General features: G+C 33.9%; 1 protein-coding gene across 1 annotated transcript in view; it reads left to right on the top strand.

Annotated features, from left to right (window-relative positions):
* Positions 1–18,479, top strand: part of LOC137644016 (interference hedgehog-like) — a 363,398-nt gene that overhangs the window by 339,609 nt on the left and 5,310 nt on the right. The window contains exons 8-16 of the mRNA XM_068376894.1: positions 98–316; positions 2,355–2,510; positions 5,088–5,243; positions 7,677–7,880; positions 8,390–8,499; positions 8,928–9,052; positions 9,202–9,445; positions 15,686–15,824; positions 16,201–16,386. Coding sequence (XP_068232995.1) covers positions 98–316; positions 2,355–2,510; positions 5,088–5,243; positions 7,677–7,880; positions 8,390–8,499; positions 8,928–9,052; positions 9,202–9,445; positions 15,686–15,824; positions 16,201–16,386 — 1,539 coding nt within the window. The remainder of the gene's footprint in view (positions 1–97; positions 317–2,354; positions 2,511–5,087; positions 5,244–7,676; positions 7,881–8,389; positions 8,500–8,927; positions 9,053–9,201; positions 9,446–15,685; positions 15,825–16,200; positions 16,387–18,479) is intronic.

Genomic DNA, 18,479 nt, shown 5'->3' with positions numbered 1-18,479 from the left:
ACGACAAATACAGCAAATCATATGTTGTGAATCTGATTTGGTGAGAGTATATTATCGTCCAAACTAATTTCTAACGTTTTCCTTCCATCGTGCGCAGCTTCTTCGGTACGTATGATGTGCCTCGCGAGAGGTCACCCGGAGCCAGAGATCACCTGGTCAAAGTACGGAGGTGCGCTCTCTTCTAGAAGTTTCCAGGAAGAAGATGGATCGCTTATGATATCTCCCGTTTCCGTGGAAGACGAGGGCACGTATCTTTGTCACGCAAGTAATGGCATCGGGGACGAAGGCGTGATTGATGTGTCGTTGGAGATCATTGGTGAGTTTGATGGGAACCAAGTGCATATTATGAGGTACTGGAAAGTTCCAGATGCGAAAAATTGATCACGGGTAGTAGCAGGTAGACCAGTAGGGTATATTAGTAATTTGCAGTTTTTAATTGGTACAGTAATTTAAGGGGATTTGTGAACATTGTGAAATTGGGCTAATAAATTTCTAGTTGCATACTGGACCTTGGTAATGCAGGAATTTTAAGACAATGGGGGTAACTACAACAGTTTTTATTATATATATTTTCTACTGATTACTATAATATTTGGTTAAACTGGCCAAGACCAATGTGACCAATGTTTTCGAGGATTTTCAGTTTCTGTAGATAATTCGTTATTCAGTATGTGAGAGATTGTTCTTTTATTATGTTATTATGTGAGACATTGCAATATACTTAAGATCTGCTTTATCATCGTCTTGTTATTGTGAATGGGATATGGATATAGTTTTCACCCGCTGGTTCTTCATTAGACTGCTAGTAATTGCTAGTAAAAGAATTTTATTGATTATAACAAGCCCTCAAGAAAAGCTTTGAAAGTGGTTGATTAAAGCAATGAAGGACAGTAACTATTATAACTCGAGTTTTGAACTAGTAACATACATACCAGACATACAAAATACGTTCACAGACAGACTTAATAGATTTTTTGTTTTACTTAAGGTTTGATTTTTTCATGTATAAAATATTTGATTTTTGTGGTTGAATTTTTTCTTATTTTCTTGTTTATGGATAGTGATAAATATATTTTACATTTTCTTTAAAAGCCATGTAACCAAACTTGAGTTTGTTGCCTGTTTATTATCTAAACCCAATACTAAAAGTGAAAATTATTTTATTGATAGGATTATTATTATTATTATTATTAGTAGTAGTAGTAGTAGTAGTAGTAGTAGTAGTAGTAGTAGTAGTAGTAGTAGTATCATTATTATTATTATTCTATAAAGTTTGAACTCAAATAATTAAGAACGTTTTGAAGATACAACTTTATTATTGGCAACATAATACGATCATGACGGAGGCAATAGTTCCAAAACTTGGCATTTATTACTTTTGGGGACAGCAAACCCACTGAATTAATTGCTTGTGTTTGTTTCTTAAATGAAACTCGAGTTGAGATTAGGTCAAGTGTGCCTTGAGATTAAGTTTAGATATAATAAATATATTTAAAGATTGATTGCAAGTAGATGTTTTTCTTTTGGAACTTTACCTCGACAAGTCGATGTTTTTCTTTTGGAACTTTACCTCGACAAGTCGATGTTTTTCTTTTGGAACTTTACCTCGACAAGTCGATGTTTTTCTTTTGGAACTTTACCTCGAATAAAAATAATTGGGAACACAAAATATAGAAACTAATGACATACTAGGTTCAGTAAAGAGGGAACGAAAGTTTAGAAGGGCCACCTGTATCATTATGGCGACACCCTGCTTTCCAAGAGCAGATTATCAAGATCACAGAATGGATTAGAGTCATTTTATTTTCTATTATCAAGTCCATGGGACTTGAATCGAGTTTTAATGTTATGAATAGGAAAATTTCCTAGTAAGAGCGTATATGAGATGAAATATTATTTGTGGTAAACCCAGTAGAGAAACTAAAGCAAGGTATTATTATATTGCTTCAGAAATTCTAAAGTACTTTCGAATTTGTAAATATTACTGTTAATTATAAATTGGATTACTGCATTCATTGTAAACCTTTTCCTTTTTTGACGTTTTTCTTGATCCTTATTTAAATTTTCCATACGTTTATCATATTCTGAAGCCTTTAAACGTAATACTAATGCTCATTATTGAATTCATGCTTCCTTCAAAAAACCGAGAAACGTAATAGTTGATATTATGAATGTTATTTAAGAAATGAAAACAATTAAGTAACTCAGTTTCTGGTAAGCATAACCACTAAATATTCTTGACTAGGATTGATTATTTTTGCTTAAATTGATAGAAATGTTTATATCTTTGATTGATAATAATGCTCCCTAATTTTGTAAGATTTTAGCTTTACATTATCTCCCTGGTTACATAGAGCCCCCGCAGATTGTGAAGCCTTTAGAATCCCAGGTTGTAGACGAAGGAAGCAAACTGAGCTTGACCTGTCGTGCAACGGGTCATCCGAAACCCAAGGTGATGTGGGTCTTCAACGGTGGACTAGTGAGGAGTGATGGAAATATTCACATGACAGGTGAGAATATTCATGTTTTTAAATGAATTTTGACTGATGATAGTACGAACTTGCTATCTCGCCATTATCTGCAGTATAAGCCTACTGTATGTTCGAATGTTGATTGTTGGTTTATACGTCCTGTGATTGTCTCTTATGTTCAATTGTGTAAAGTTAAGTTTTGTGTGAGTCGATGCATATTGATATACTTTAGGGTCTCAAAATTTAGATATTAAAATTCTCACTTCACTTTAGCTTTTAGTAATTGAGTGGAGTCATGCTCTGAAGCAACATTTGGATATTGTCATGAAATTCAGACAGAAAATAAGATGCATGTTGCCCGTTTTTTATCTTAATGTGTCTTACTCTTTACACACGACTAGTATATAGTTGTCTTTTCATTTTTGTCAATTTTTATATTACATAGAATTCTGAAGCTCGTTTTGTATTGTTTCACCTAACTGCAGGTTGTTCATGGAAGGACATACATAATAAGAGGATATTTGATTTTTCTTTAAAAACGAAGAAAATTGATAATTTGGTTATGGATCATTTGAGAGAGTGGCTAAAAGCTGTTACGATGGGATAACAATTTATGCATCGAATGTGTTTGGGGATATCATGTTTGCTGATTGTATAAAAAACTTTTTAAGAAAGCAAACTAAGATTTATCTAAGGAAAATAAATGTGTGATTATAATGAAAGAAAGGATTTTTTTTTAAATTATGTAACTCCGATAGATACGTGATGCCAAATACAATCGAGAAGATGGAAGTACCGACTCCAAGCAGAACCATTCCAATTGTTAGGGGAAAAAAAATAATAACCAGGCCTTCTCCATCATGAGGTTTAATACTACACATTATTCTAGAAGTTTTATTCCAGCTGTGACCAAGTTGTGGAATGATCTTCCTAATCGGGTAGTTAAATCAGTAGAACTTCACAAGTTCAAAGTTGAGGCAAATATTTTCTTGATGAACAGGCTGACATAAGTCTTTTTATAGTTTATATACGACATATCTGTTTTGACGTTGTTGCTGTTTGTAGGATGATTTATTGTTAATTTGTTCTCATCATTTATTTATTTCCTTATTTACTTCAATCACTGGGCTATTTTTCCCTGTTGGAGCCCTTGGGCTTATAGAATCTTGCTTTTCCAACTAGGGTTGTAGCTTGACTAGTAGTAGTAATAATAATAATAATAATAATAATAATAATAATAATAATAATAATAATAATACAAGAGAGCGAGAGATAAAAAAAAATAACCATTCATTGTATAAGCGTATATGAAACACGGGCGGTACAATATAAATCCTCCTCTTGATATATTAGAGATAAGGAACACATTTTCCATAAAGGTAATGAATGCTAACTATAATAGTTTAAGGTGGATTGTGCCTTCATTGATATATATATATATATATATATATATATATATATATATATATATATATATATATATATATATATATATATATATACACACACACACACACAATATAAGTACTTTATAAATGAAACTGCTAGTCAATACGTGAGCTAATACCAAGCATGATTCAGACGTTTCCTTTATTATTCTCAACTGCATCACCAGTCACACAAACAGTGTTCCTCATAACCCTCTAGTGGCTCTTATAGTTCGTAAACCTTTCAGCGAAATCTAGGTTAGCTGAAGCCCGTCCTTGAGTATTGCAGATCATTTCACACTTGGGCAAACAATGCTTCTAAATGTTCTAACTTACATTCACTGAACTCTCATCGGTGTGGTTGTGTGTGTGTATATATGTTAGCGTGGTAATGTTATAAACACACATTAGGTTTCTAGTCAAATGTCTCTTCAATATGGTATAATGTTAGACTTGGTAGGTTACTTCTTCTGAATAAGTCTAAGTAAGTTAACTTTAAAACAGTTTATTTTTTTAAAAACAGTTATTAACATCTCCATCACAGGAGTATAGATGGTTTGGTCGGATGACCGTTCCGTATGACATCTTGACCAGAAAGTGACTAAAATATCCATATTGATGTGAAAGTCTAATTAGTTATCTCAGCACTTAATGATTTATTGTAAACACAACATTAATACCGGAAGGTACTTACATCCGTTCAAGAGACAACTCTTTCTCACGGCTTGGTTGTGTTTACTCTTCATGAAAAATGTTACATTGCATTTCAATAGGAGTGTCTTGAGTTTCGCATCCTGGTTAGGACTGACTATGGCATTTCTCACACTCGCTCCTAACTTCCATATTGACCTCTTAGGTCATGGATTTAAATATGTAATTTTACATACATTACACACACACACACACACACACACACACACACACATATATATATATATATATATATATATATATATATATATATATATATATATATATATATATATAAAACCGATCTTTTAATGTTATATTGCTTCAAGAAAAAGGTTACAGTATACAAAGTCCGTATTTTTTTTTTTTTTTTTTTTTTTTTTGTAAAATCTCAATCTTCCACGAAGCTGATAGAATTTTAGTTTTTGAATTAGTATTGTTGAATGTTTTATAGTGGTATTATTTTGAATTCTTTTAAACTAATCTTAACGTTTTGCAGAGGCTGGTTTATCATTTAGATCGGTGGAGAAGAAGCACGTGGGCATCTATCAGTGTTTTGCTCATAATCCCGAGGGAAGTGTCCAAAGTGTCGCCATGATCATTGTGGTTCCAAAAACTATAAATGCGGATCCGGGAACCAGTCGTCCTGATATTGGTGAGTAATTTGTTTTATTTAACCAGGCATTATTTGTTTCTGTGTTTCCGAACCAGGCAGTAGTTTAACTAATACATTTCTAGAAGTCTTTGGAATAAAATAGAAAATATAATAAGGTCTTATACAAATATTTCATATCAGATTAGTGGTGTGCCGACGAGTGTAAGTTTCCTAAATCTGAGAAAGTTGCTATAGTTACACCAGTTCAGAAAAGTGTTTTAGATTATTAGGAATAAAGTTCATACTGACATATTTCGAATCTACCAATAAGTACTAGAATATGTAATTCTTGAACAACCAGTTAGTTACTTAGAAAATAGGGAAGCATTGCCAGACAACCAGTCAGCTTACATACAATTATATTCTGCGGAGACAACTATTGTTCTGTTGTAAATGATATGCTTAAAATGATTGATAAGAACAAGTATTGTATCTTGATATTATTCGATTTCAGTGCGGCTTTTGATATATTTTTGCATGAACTGCTACTGAATGATTTACGGTCCATCAATATGAAAGAACAAGCCTTTGAGTATATAAGATTACTTGGTTGACAGAAACTACTGTGTACACATTTAAAACTCTCATTCATCAAATGACCCATTAAACAGAGGATTATCCCATGGGTGTGTACTGTGCCATATCTTATTCTGTATCAATACTATCGCTCTATAAAAAGTACTATTTCAACTTTTTTTTTTTTTCAGATTATTCACAATTTTACTTCTCTGTAAATGACATTGATGATACTGCCGAAACTGTGAACCAAATTCTTACCAGTGTTAGGGAATAGATAACAGTTAAACAACTAATACTAAATGAAAATCAAACTGAGTTTATGGGGATTGGAAGGAAAAAGGGTTTAAGAAACTTGGGCGACATCCAAATAAATATTAATAACAACTCGCTCTCGATCTATAATAAAGTTCATGACCCAAGGGTACCTGCTGATAGTAACTTGTCTCTCAATCCTCAAATGAATAATGTAGAAAATTCCCTGGATGTCATCTTATACACATTGCTTTTATAAAGAAGTATCTGGATGAATATTCTGTAAAGAAACTCACAAGTTTCTTTATAGAATGTGTTATTACCAGGATAAACTACTACAACTCCATCTATTGCAATCTACCCAAAGTGCAACTTGAGAAATTACAAAATATAATAAACCGAGGAGCTAGACTGATAAAAGGTATCCCACTCCTCCAACATTTAACAAATGTCTACGGACATCGCCTCCCACTTTTCATATGCTGACTGTTCAGTAGATGGTAAAAAGGGCAATGATGATCCAGAATCATGATCTTGATCCGTATCACCCCCAAAATTTCATGGGTTCTTCCGATGCATATCATCTATCCATTTTTAAAATTTGTAGAAAATTCAATGTATCAATTTGTTTTGACGTAATCTTTAAAATTGTGAAAAATGCAAATTCAGATCTAGATCCAGATCTGGTACCGTATCATCTCTAAAAGATAATGGCGTTGTTCATGGCCTAAGACCTATCTGGAGAATTTCATAAAAATCCGTCCGTTTGTTTTAATGTTATCTTTAAAGTGGCTATAAATACAAATCCGGATCCAGATCATCTCCAAAATATAATGGGGTTGTCTATGACGTAAGATCGATCAGTGGTGAAAATTTTGTCAAAATCCGTTGTGTAGTTTTGACGTAATCTTGTCAACAGACAGACAAATAAATAAATAAATAAAAATCTAGATCCGGATCATCTCCAAAATATAATGGGGCTGTCTATGACGTAAGATCGATCAGTGGTGAAAATTTCGTCAAAATCCGTTGAGTAGTTTTGACGTAATCTTGTCCAAAGACAGACAAACATAAATAAAATTAAGTAAATAAACCGACTCGAAAATATAACCTTGGCGGAGGTAATAAATAAATAAATCGACTCGAAAATATAATAATAATAATAATAATAATAATAATAATAATAATAATAATCATCGTCATTATTGTACACATTTTTGTTGAAACACTATATAAAGTTTCGAGGTTTTGTTTTGCGTAGAACAGTATCCCATCTCCATGTCATGATCCACGCTTCTTTTGCATGAGATGGTTATTTATTTCTACTAGTGGGGCTCCTCCCAAAAAACATAAATGAATGATAAATTGCAGGGCGTTAAGCAGTAAAACCCAGATCTTTATTTCTACCTTTTTAATTATGTGAAGCTTTCTGGCATGAATTATTAATCCATCATTAGTTGAAAATATTTTTTTTTATAATATTAACCTTGTTAAAAGTTTGAAACATGATCATTAAGGAAAATAAACCATCAAAGTTAGTTACTGTTAATGAATGGAAAGAACATTAATTACCTCTGATGATATTACAAATTACCAGTTATTTAAACTGCTATTTTTGAGATTATTTGGAGCAAAAGAATGCAAACAGAATTTTCATTTCAGATCATACAAAAAATGAAACCAACCCTGGACACAGCAGTGGCTCCAAGCATGGTGGTGGTCGTGGAAACAGAAGAGGGAACAAAGGCCGTAATCATAACCATCATGACAAGAAGCATAATTTAACAACCCTAGGAGGTCATAATCATAATGAGACTGAAGATTTGATGCCAGATGAATCAAGTAATTGGAAAAAGGTTAAAAAAGGTATGATTTTTTTTTTCTGGAATGCTGTTTAGAAGTTTTTAATGTTGTATTTATTTTAAAACATATTGTGGCAATAAGGTATTTACAGTATTTCTTTTCTTGAGATAAGGACACTTATGATGCTTGAGATCTACATTATATCCTTTTTTGTTTTGTGCTAGTATTATGGACCCTCATAAAATTAGGCAAGTTTTTACAATACACAATACATGTTTATCCCTGTCATTCCTGGCTAACATATGTTTCATGTCTTAAAATCTACTGAGAATAATGCCATATACCCCAACTATACTGCTTTTTATTTACTTTATTCCATGTGTCAAAATGCTAAATGTTGTATTTTTTTTTTTTTTTTAATTTGGGCAGAATTTGTTTTCAAGTCTCATAGAACTAAAAGATGATGCCATATTTCATTATTAATAGATGTTATGCATGAAATATTTTTTGTTACTGTATTGCTGTGAGTATTATTTATATGAATAAGAAATAATTATTTAACATTATTTCAGGGGTGATGGTGCCTCCTTCAAAGCCCAAAATGAGGAAGGTGTCTGATGATTCAGTCATGGTTACATGGGATAGTCCTGACACCAAAGGACTTCCAGTTATTTTCTACAAAGTATGAAGATATGTTTTGGGGATTGCATAAATTTTTTGTTATCCATTAATAGTTTCACATTTTGTATTTTTTTTTACTATTTTTACATGTATAATTTTCATAAAGAAAACTTAGTGTGAAGTTTTCACTGTGTAGGACTTCACTGTATTATAGTAAATTTGGTATCATATTTTATAATGAAATGTTATTGAAACTGGGTATTTTATTTCTTTTGCAATATAAAAAGTCAAAGGTATGAATAAATCAACAGATTTGTGAAATATAAAGGCTGAGCGAGTTAAACCAACTCATGTTTTATTACAATCATAAATATTAAATTGGCTTCCATCAGTTTAGTCAAAATTATAAGTAGTCGCCATTAGATAAAAGATCTTTTATTTTAGAAATTCATACACAATATATAATGTTTTTTTATTATTATTTTGTAGGTTCAATATAAAGAAGTCCGGGCTCATGGTAGTCGTGGAAGCCGCTGGATGACAGTTGATGAAGATATTCCTTCTCATATAAATAGTTTCGAAGTTACTGGTTTGGAGACGGGTAAAGTGTACAGGTGGGGATTATGCAGTGCCTTTCATTATTTTCTTGATAAAATGGTATTCCTTGAGTAATACAGAAATTATTTTAGAGTTTAGTGCTATACAAAATAATCAATTCAAAACTGAGTTTTAGGCACTACCTGTAATGTCCAAATTTTTCCAGGTTCCGAATAGCTGCTGTATATGCCAATAATGACAATAAACTAGGACCAAACTCAAGACGTTTCCTATTAGAAAAGGATTTAGCAATACATCGTCCAAGTTATCCTCCAACAATTTTAAGCCTTCTTCCACAAGGACCAACAGCAGTGAAATTAGAATGGGAATATGAAGAGTCACCTGGAGTCCCTGTAGAGGGATTTTTCATCAATTACAGGGAATTCACTACAGCTGGTGATTATACCAAAGTAAGTTTTATAATGTCCACTTATTCTGTATCTTACCTTTTTGAAATATAAGTGTTTCAGGGTATTTTAGCAAATATATGTAGAGTTAGCATATGATGTTTTGAGGAGTTATTATATTAGAGACCATTAATCATATTACTTTATGAATCTTACCTCTGAATTAAACAAACTATCAAGTGGAAGTTCAAACTTGATGACTTCTGAATAAAAGCAATAAAGAAAAACTTTCTTCTCTGCCACTGTATCCTCTATCCTTTAAACTAATGGCCAAAAGACTTCCCATGTGTCAATTAGGAAGTTACAGCCAGGCCATTGAAGTGGGGCTCAGAGGTGTAAACATTGACTCATATTTAAGTGATGCCACTTTGACACCTCTTGTTTTCTTTTGTGTTATCATTTTTTTTTTTCTTTGGGGGGGATCTTATACTGCATTGGATTTGGAGTATATCGTAATACTTTTTTTTTAGTTGTAGAGGTGCACTTCCTCAAGTACCTTCTTATATCTCTTTGGAGGTATAAGTGGGAGACTACTCTTTGTCGTCTCTGCTTTGGTCACACTCAGTTGACACATGAGTTTCTGATGACTGGGCAACGCCTGTCATATTGCGACGACTGTTTGGTACCCCTGACAGTGAGGCTCTTGTTGACTGAATTCCCCACTTTTAGCACCTTAAGAACTAGATATCTGTTTAAGGCTTGAGATGAGGATGGCAGGATCATCCTTGCCAAGATTCTTGGACATGATGTCTCGTACTATGGTAGCGATATTTTTTAATTTTTTTTTCGGAAGGAGGTCTTCTGAAAGCTATTTAACTTTTATAAGGACATCTTGCTTTTATTGTTTTAATTTCAATTTCCTATTATTCTTTATTTATAACAACTGATGTCATCGTCAATTACCTTAGATGTCTGGATGGCAGAAAACTACCAATCAAATAATCAATCTGGTGGTGGATGGCTGGACTATTCCCTGTTTTCCTATCTTTGAGTGTTTTATTTTTTATTTTATTTTACCGAGACACACTATTAGCTATATATCCACAAGTAATTATTCACCACAATTTTGCTCTAAATGTAAATGTTATAGATTATTCTCAGATTTGATGGATCCTCACTGTCTTCGTGTACCTTGTTGAGGAACCCCTTGTAATTTTTGTATGAATTGCCATCAATGCATGTTTCTTGTTGATGGTATGATGGCCACTCATCATAAATGGGTAAAGACTAGGACTAATAGTTGGGAGGCTCAACATAAGTGTAGGCTTCTCTTAGAGTGGATAATCCTGTAGGTCAAATGGATTCAGTTAAGGATTTGAATATTTGTTTCATTCAATCTTCGGCAGTTATTACTCATGTGTTTTCCATGTGGGTAATATTTTAGCGCACAATTCTGGCAGTAATGATATCCTAGCTTTTCTGTTAGTGGGAAATGATGTTCCATCATTGTATGATATTGATCGAAGTACAGTAATAAAATATCTGATACTAATAGTCATACTCTAGATGATAGTGTGAATTATGTTGATATTTATTGGTTTTCTGTTCCCTCTTTCTCTTTGCTGAAAGATAAATTTACTGTCAGTGTTGCTAACTGTACACTATATTTATGGGTTGTGATGGCCTGTTGGTAACATCCTTGCCTGGTGATCGCCAGACTGGGGTTCAAGTCCCGTTCAAACTCGTTAGTTCCTTTGGTCGCTGCAACTTCACCATCCTTGTGAGCTAAGGATGGCGGGTTTGAAGGAGTCTGTAGGTCTATCTGTTGAGTTACCAAAGCCATTGCCTGGCCCTCCTTGGTCCTAGCTTGGATGAAGAGGGGCTTGGCCGGTGATCATATGTATATATGGTCAGTCTTTAGGACATTGTCCTGCTTGATAGGGCAATGTCACTGTCCCTTGCCTCTGCCATTCATGAGCGGCCTTTAAACCTTTTAATCTGTTGCCGTTGCAAAGATTGTAATGCCCTCTCAAATATCAGGGCATTCACATTCTCCATTTTTTTGGACTGGGGAAGGTAAATTGATGCATTTTCTGTCTCTACCAATTGATCTTGTGTGCTCAGCCAAATGCAGGGATTAAATTTAGATAATGAGAAATTCCGCCCTTATCCTGTAGCGTTGCATCAGAGACTGCCGTGATCTCCAAACACAAACGGATCTATGACCGGAGTTAAACAGGTTCCAGCCTCAAGTCAGGCTTTCAAGGACATATTGGCTGACTTCTTGACATGTATAAGCAGCATGTCAGCCCAAGTTGAGTCGCTCATATCCATCTGTTATGTTTCTCTTTTAATATGTTCTGAGAGGCAAGTAGGCAAATAGTCTCTTTTTCTATTTTTGGGATGTGAAATAAAGACATTATGAAGAACGGAATACACTTTATGCCTTGAGTTCCAGTTAATGAATCAAACAATTTTTATGAGACTCAGTGGTTTTTATGACAAGGATATGACTTCAAGTGTGGATGGGGCAAATGCTGGAACCATTACCGGCACTGTCCAGGTGGAAGATGTATATAACTTGCAATTATGGGAAATTTTAAAAGAATTTAGGGGAAAACTGTCTCACAGACATTGTTGGTACAGGTCTAAAGTACTTCAAGTGAGTTAGATACACCTTTTGTGTTTCTACTTATAGAAATTGCTAGGTTATACCCACAGAATGCTTCAAGTGTTACATCTTTAGCTTATTCTGTGATGTCCTATCATATATAAGAATCTGCGTTTACTAAATGTGAATCAAAGTTACCTGACGTTTTGACATAGAAATTGGAGAATTAAATTGAGAAATTTAGTGATAATCAAGCATACTCAACATCATATTCATTGTTAAATTCCCAATCATCATCTAGAGAATTAAAGTCTATTTAACTGGCCAGTTGCAGTCCTTGGCAATTCCTTAACAGGCGTTAGAACTCTAAATAGAACAGAGTAAAGGACCTTTCATTAATCTGGGTTATAGTCTAGCAAATTAACATATTGGCAATTGGAGACACCTCAGGTGGGATCATGGAGATACTTTCCTTTGAGGATTCAGTTTTAGGTATTATTTCTCTATTAAAGACGTCCATGGCTGATCATCCTGAACTTAACATGGCTTTTAATTTTCTGTCTTATTTGGATCATGCTATTTATTAATATACTACAGAAGCTGCAAGAGTACTTTCAAATTTTGTTACTAAGAGGAGAAAGCATTTAACCTCTTTCCGTATTAAAGCTGTGTCTGATGCTCAGAACCACAATTTAATTTGCACTCCAACATTAAGTTCATTCCTGGATTCGAATACAATGTCAACAGTGGCTAATCAAGTACCTAATAGAACTAGTTTTGATGGAATTAGGTCCATGATTCATCATCCATTCACAACTCTGTCTTTTGCTTATACTTCCAGCAGCATGTATAGTAGGTCTAGACCTACTCCTTCCCTTGGAGACAAGTCTTTTAATCAAACCCATTTGCATTCCTTTTGATCCACTAGAAGAAGGAATTTGTCACAAAACAGAGTTTGTAGTTCTAGCATGCAAAGTTACTAACTGTCTTGGCCTTTCCATCCCAGTGGGGGTAAAGCCGTTTCACTTCAAAGTTCAAACATGTGAGGGAAGGCTTGGGTCATGTCTTTATTAGAGGAAGGATATCGCATTCCATTTCTGGGCTTAACCCTTATCAAAGAGTCCGATTCATTTACCAACTTATGTCAACAATCCTGTGAAGTCTCAGGCAAATTGGACGGTATTTCAAGGGTTTGTTGGAGAGGAGGGTATTAGATGACGTAATTAATTTGGACTGCACTTTATTTCTCTTAGTTTCAATGACCAATCATATAGATTTTTTTCTCACATTTCACATTCTTGCTGCATACATATGTATTTTGATGCATAGGTCATCAAGGTAAAAAATGCATTTTCTTTATGATTGCGCTATCGATACATTATCAATAAAGAATAAAGAATATTTAATTCACATTCTTTTTAAAATTAGCTAAAAGTTAGATTAAAGGAAAAATGTTGATCCTAATGAAAGAAAAAAAAAACATTTAGTAAATAATGTTACTCTGAAAGTCAGAAAAGCTGGCATAAGGGGGCCAACTTGGAGTGGTGAGACGAGATGAGTGAATGGAGTTTTCCTCTCATAAGAATAAAATAGAATGCATCAGCATAGAACTCTTCACATTTTCTCTCATTTTCTATTTTCTCTCAACTATTATAACGGTGGTATACATCTATATTCTCATTTCTTTTTACTCTGTTATCATGGCTTTGGGGCACTATGGACCAGAATCAAACACACTTCTACTTATTTTCTAATTTATTCAACTATCACATCAATCGCATGCATTCATTTATGATAACACAGTTTCACATTGAAGGTCTTATGCCTCCTTTAGTTTCCTTCAATAGTCAACCCAGTTTTGAAGAACAGGTTGAGAGACCTCAGTTGGGTGTGGCGAGAGGCAGCTTGGAAGGGGTTTTGAGACAACCAATCCAAGTTACTCAGTTTCTACAAAAGAATTCTCAGATCTTGAACCTCAGCAACGGCTAATTTCAGTGTCGGTTCTATTGGTCTCTCCCCAATATCCATGATCCTTCATACAGTTGCATCAAAGCCGGGTCAAGAAATCATTCAGAAGAGACCTATGTGTTAAGGAAATGATCTCTTCTGTTTGTAGCATTTCACATAAAAGTGTTGGAACTGATGGTGTTTTCCAGACGGTATCAATTTTTAGTAAGAAATAACTTTCATATCAATATTTTCGTCAACAACCAGGCAGCAGTTTGTGGTATCAGGAGTGAAAAATCTGGCTCAAAAATTCTTAATGCAGTGACTCATAATTAATGAGTTCCTTCAGAAAAGGTATTTTTTCCTATCCCCAATCAACTTTTGGGGCTCTCTCAATATGGTCGTGGATGCCCTGTCCACCCAGACAACTCTGGACACAGAGTAGATCTTGGATCAGAGCTCCTTCCAAGAGATCCTTGAGATTATCATAGATCTTCAAGTGGACTTGTTTGCAATGGAAGTGGAAAAGAACAAAAAGATTCTGATATACATAGCTCACAATGCCAATTCACAGGCAGTGGCAAGAGATGATTGAACCTAACCTGAACTGAAATAGATGGTCTTCAGTTTATCTGTTTCAGTTTAGGTTCAATGAGTATGATCTTGAAGGCTTTGAATATCCTTCAACACTTCTTAGAGATAGCTATATTTGCAGCTCTGCAATGACCGAACAGTCTGTGGTTTCCACTGCTCTATCATCTGAAACTGAGGTTACACCCTCTTTCATCAGCACAGCTGTAGTAAAGAGTATAGATCAGAATATCTTCTTTCCCTCCTTTCCGATCCAGAACCTTCATGCATGGGCTTCAGCATGCAACATAACATTTTTGATGAATTGTAAGAGGTCTTTTTCATACAGACAATACCAATCGGTGTGGAAGGCATTTGCATGTAGGCAGTAAGTCTGCCTTTCCTACCTGGTTGATTACATTTACCTGGCTTTCATAGTTGAGTCTAGTGGCTATAGTCACAGTGTTTCATTCAGTAAGTGTTCTGAATGATCACTGCACCATACAGCACAGAGTCCTCTCATAGAGATTGAATTCTTTAATTTCTCTAGATCCTTCTGCTGCTAAACCTTGTATTCCTACATTCGTAGTCACTATTTTAAACCTCTAGATTATGAGACAGAAGACTGAGCTAGTAGTCTAGATCCTTATATCCCTCCTATCTCTAAAGTAAGCACTCTTAAGCAACTTCATTTTTCATTTGTGGAGATGGCATGTTATATTGTATGAATCTCTTAACTGCTTAATGTTATTTGTGATGTATCAGCTAAAGCTGGTTGATTACATCATGTTCCAGTTGACAGTAATTTTCGTTTGGTTGCAAGCTCAGCCACTAGCTCATCATGGGTTTACATTTATTGGGTAAATATTAACACTCATTATTTTATTACTGTTATGAGTCTTACTATGAAGAAGACTTAAAGATTTAAGTGGGTTGTTTTTATTCAGTAAAGAAATATAGTCAAATAGAAGGGAAGCTCTTAAATGATTGAAAATCAATCACATAGTAGGTTTCCCATCTGCAATAAGAAGAATGAGATGCTGTGCTATTTGCTTTATTTCATAATTTTTTTTAAGAGATTCTTTTGTAAAGATTACTTTCTCTAGGCATTAATGGGTATCAAATTGCTTATCCTGCCAAATGCTTGTAGAGTCATGAAAATTTTATCTTTACAGGTAACTGTCTTAGACCCCAGTGCCAGATCATATGTAATATCACATTTGAAGGCTAATGTATCTTATAACTTCAAGATGCAAAGTTTCAACCTTGCAGGGGCTTCAGAATTTTCAGCAATACATAAAAAGAATGTCGCAGGTTAGTAAAATTTTAAGATACTGTATGCATTGAAAAAAGTATTGTAAAAATTATTCCTTAACCTGAATGTAATAAGTTATAAAAATATGTAAAGAATACTGAACTATGTTTGTTTTAAAAGCTAAGGAAAGTTCATCAAAATAAACTCATGGAAACTTTTAAATGCAGTATGTGGCAATTATATTTTATTGAGAAATAATGTTTAATGCTCAGCCATAGAAAAATAATCGCATTACAGAATCTCACTCAAGTAGAAAGCATAGTATGTTGCTGTAACTAGTTGTCATTGTAAAAATATAACTTGTTATTTTTCCTTTAAAATGTGTTTTCATCCTTTTTTTGGAACAATCTTATTAGATTTACATTCTTCATTTAGGAAACACTCCAACAACCACACCACCCATAGCTCTTGGGGAAGAAAGGTCAATTAAGAGGAATGACAGCTCTGTAATGTTCTCCAATCTTATTTTATATGTCATCCTGGGGGCTGTAATTGGTCTTCTGCTGCTTATTGTCATTGTGTCCTCAACAATCTATGCCTGCAAAAACAGACATGTTCAAGGTATGTATTATAATGGTAATTATATTTAAATTCACATATTGCTCACTTAGTCAGATCAAATGAGCTTACAGTGGTAGCATCATCAGTTTTTGCTCCTATGGAGAGTAATTTATTTCAATGCTGGATATCCCTCAGACCTGTTGTTTACATCTGGAACCATAGGTCCTCTGCCAAGATTCAGAGGAGAGGCATAGCCTTTGCAGCGGTATTTGTAGTGTAATTGCGATGTATTCATTTTATAATATAACCCTTATTATATTGTTCGTCGGCAGGGTGGTTCAGGTTGGTATGGTTAGGACCGCTGTGTCGGCTCACCCCACTTATATTGACGAAGGATTACTCTAAATGGAAGATGACCTGTGAATAGTGGTTTTCACACGCCCTGTCTTTATACACAACGCCCTTAGGGGTGCTCGCACGTGGGTACCTCTGCGTTCCATGCTTTAACTTTCTCTGGTATATTTGGAAGTTATTTATATCAGAAAAGTGACAAGAAGGACCTTTTCTCCGGGCGACACAGGTCTCTCCCCAGAAATAGATTTTTCCTTCGTCAAAATCCCTTTTATATTGTTGTCTTGACATTTATCCAACTAACATTAATTCAGGGTGAGCTATTAGTCAAGCATGCAAATGAACGAAGTGCACTGCCATTCAAAACCTGATGCAACTGATCAGCTTTAGCTGAAACATTAGCAAGAACAATAAACAGCTTTAAGAATTCTACGATATAAAATGCCATCTACAGATAAAAGACAAGGTTGCTTATTGACACTTACTTTAGCGAGAGGAAGCATATAAGAATTCAGACTACCAACTTTGCCTTCTATCTCATAATTTAGATGTCTGAAAGTTATTTATATAACTTTAAGAATTATGAAGATATGTCTGGTCCAAAATCCAACTTGTTTTATGATTACTAGAATCATTGATAACTTCGTGTTTTTGATGCTTGCAATTAATTTAAAAGGAGACTGGATCTACAAATATGTAATTGAAGGCAAAGAACTAACTGCTCCATTTTAGTGTTAAGGACAAGACTTTCTTCGAGATGCAAATCAAGGTTAAATTCTAGTTTTAGGATGTAAGCTAGCACCAGTGTTCTATAACCAAAGAAAAGAGAGGTGAATCGAGAACAATAGTTACTTGTATGTCATCTGCAGGGAAAGACAACCATTTTAGATGCTAGTGTATATTACCCACCTTATCATTGTAGTCTTTTGATATGCTTTATTGTTTTCTTTATTAAAGTAATGAAAGTTTTTTAGTTGCAAATCAATTTCAATCTTTAATATAGAAAATTTTCATATCTTTACTTGAGTCATAATTCATTATTTAAAATTAATTTTAATCATTCAGATGTATTGCTATAAAGCAAGAATTTTTATCATTGATTAGAGATCAAGTGCAATTTGTTTGGAGCTTTCTCACTATAAGTGTGCAAAAGAAGCTGGGGGATTTGGGCATTAAATGAGCAGCATAAAACAGATCATTGTTGCAAAAGTTTATTTATTGTTGCATATGAACCTTTATGAAGAAGAAAACATCTCTTAGTGTGGTGTATAATGAATGGGAGAAGTGAATTATCTTCATGTTGCAGGGAATACTAGGAATCTCACTAGTCTTTTCCACATTTCAATTGTTTTAGAAACAGATTAGGATTCTGTGGATTGATGATCTTAATACACTTTTAGAATAGTCTGGCTTTATGGAACTAATTCTTAAGGATTATGCAAGAATAAGATTGTTTATATACACTATTATTTATTTGCAGTTTTTGTAAATCCATTGCAGATTATTTTATATTGCATATTTAATTGATGATGGTTTCTTGTCACTTTTTTCATGCTTGCCATAATAGAAAAAACTCAAGAATAAGGTAAGATGAAGCCAAATACTTAACTTTATGATTTAATGTAATATACTGTGAAGTATCATTTTGAGACCTGGATATGTTAATCAAAATGATTCTTCAAACTGGCTTGTTGTAGCTCAACCTGGTACTAATAGTTTAAATTTCCAGATTATCAACTTGGATATCACTTTTTGATTCGTCCTTTTTTTGAATTGTAGTTTTAAATATCTAGGATGTCTCT

Source organism: Palaemon carinicauda, chromosome 7, assembly GCF_036898095.1.
Source record: "Palaemon carinicauda isolate YSFRI2023 chromosome 7, ASM3689809v2, whole genome shotgun sequence".
Classification (NCBI taxonomy): domain Eukaryota; kingdom Metazoa; phylum Arthropoda; class Malacostraca; order Decapoda; family Palaemonidae; genus Palaemon; species Palaemon carinicauda.
The sequence above is the reverse complement of the archived record's forward strand: the minus strand, read 5'-3'. Positions and strand labels throughout refer to the sequence as shown.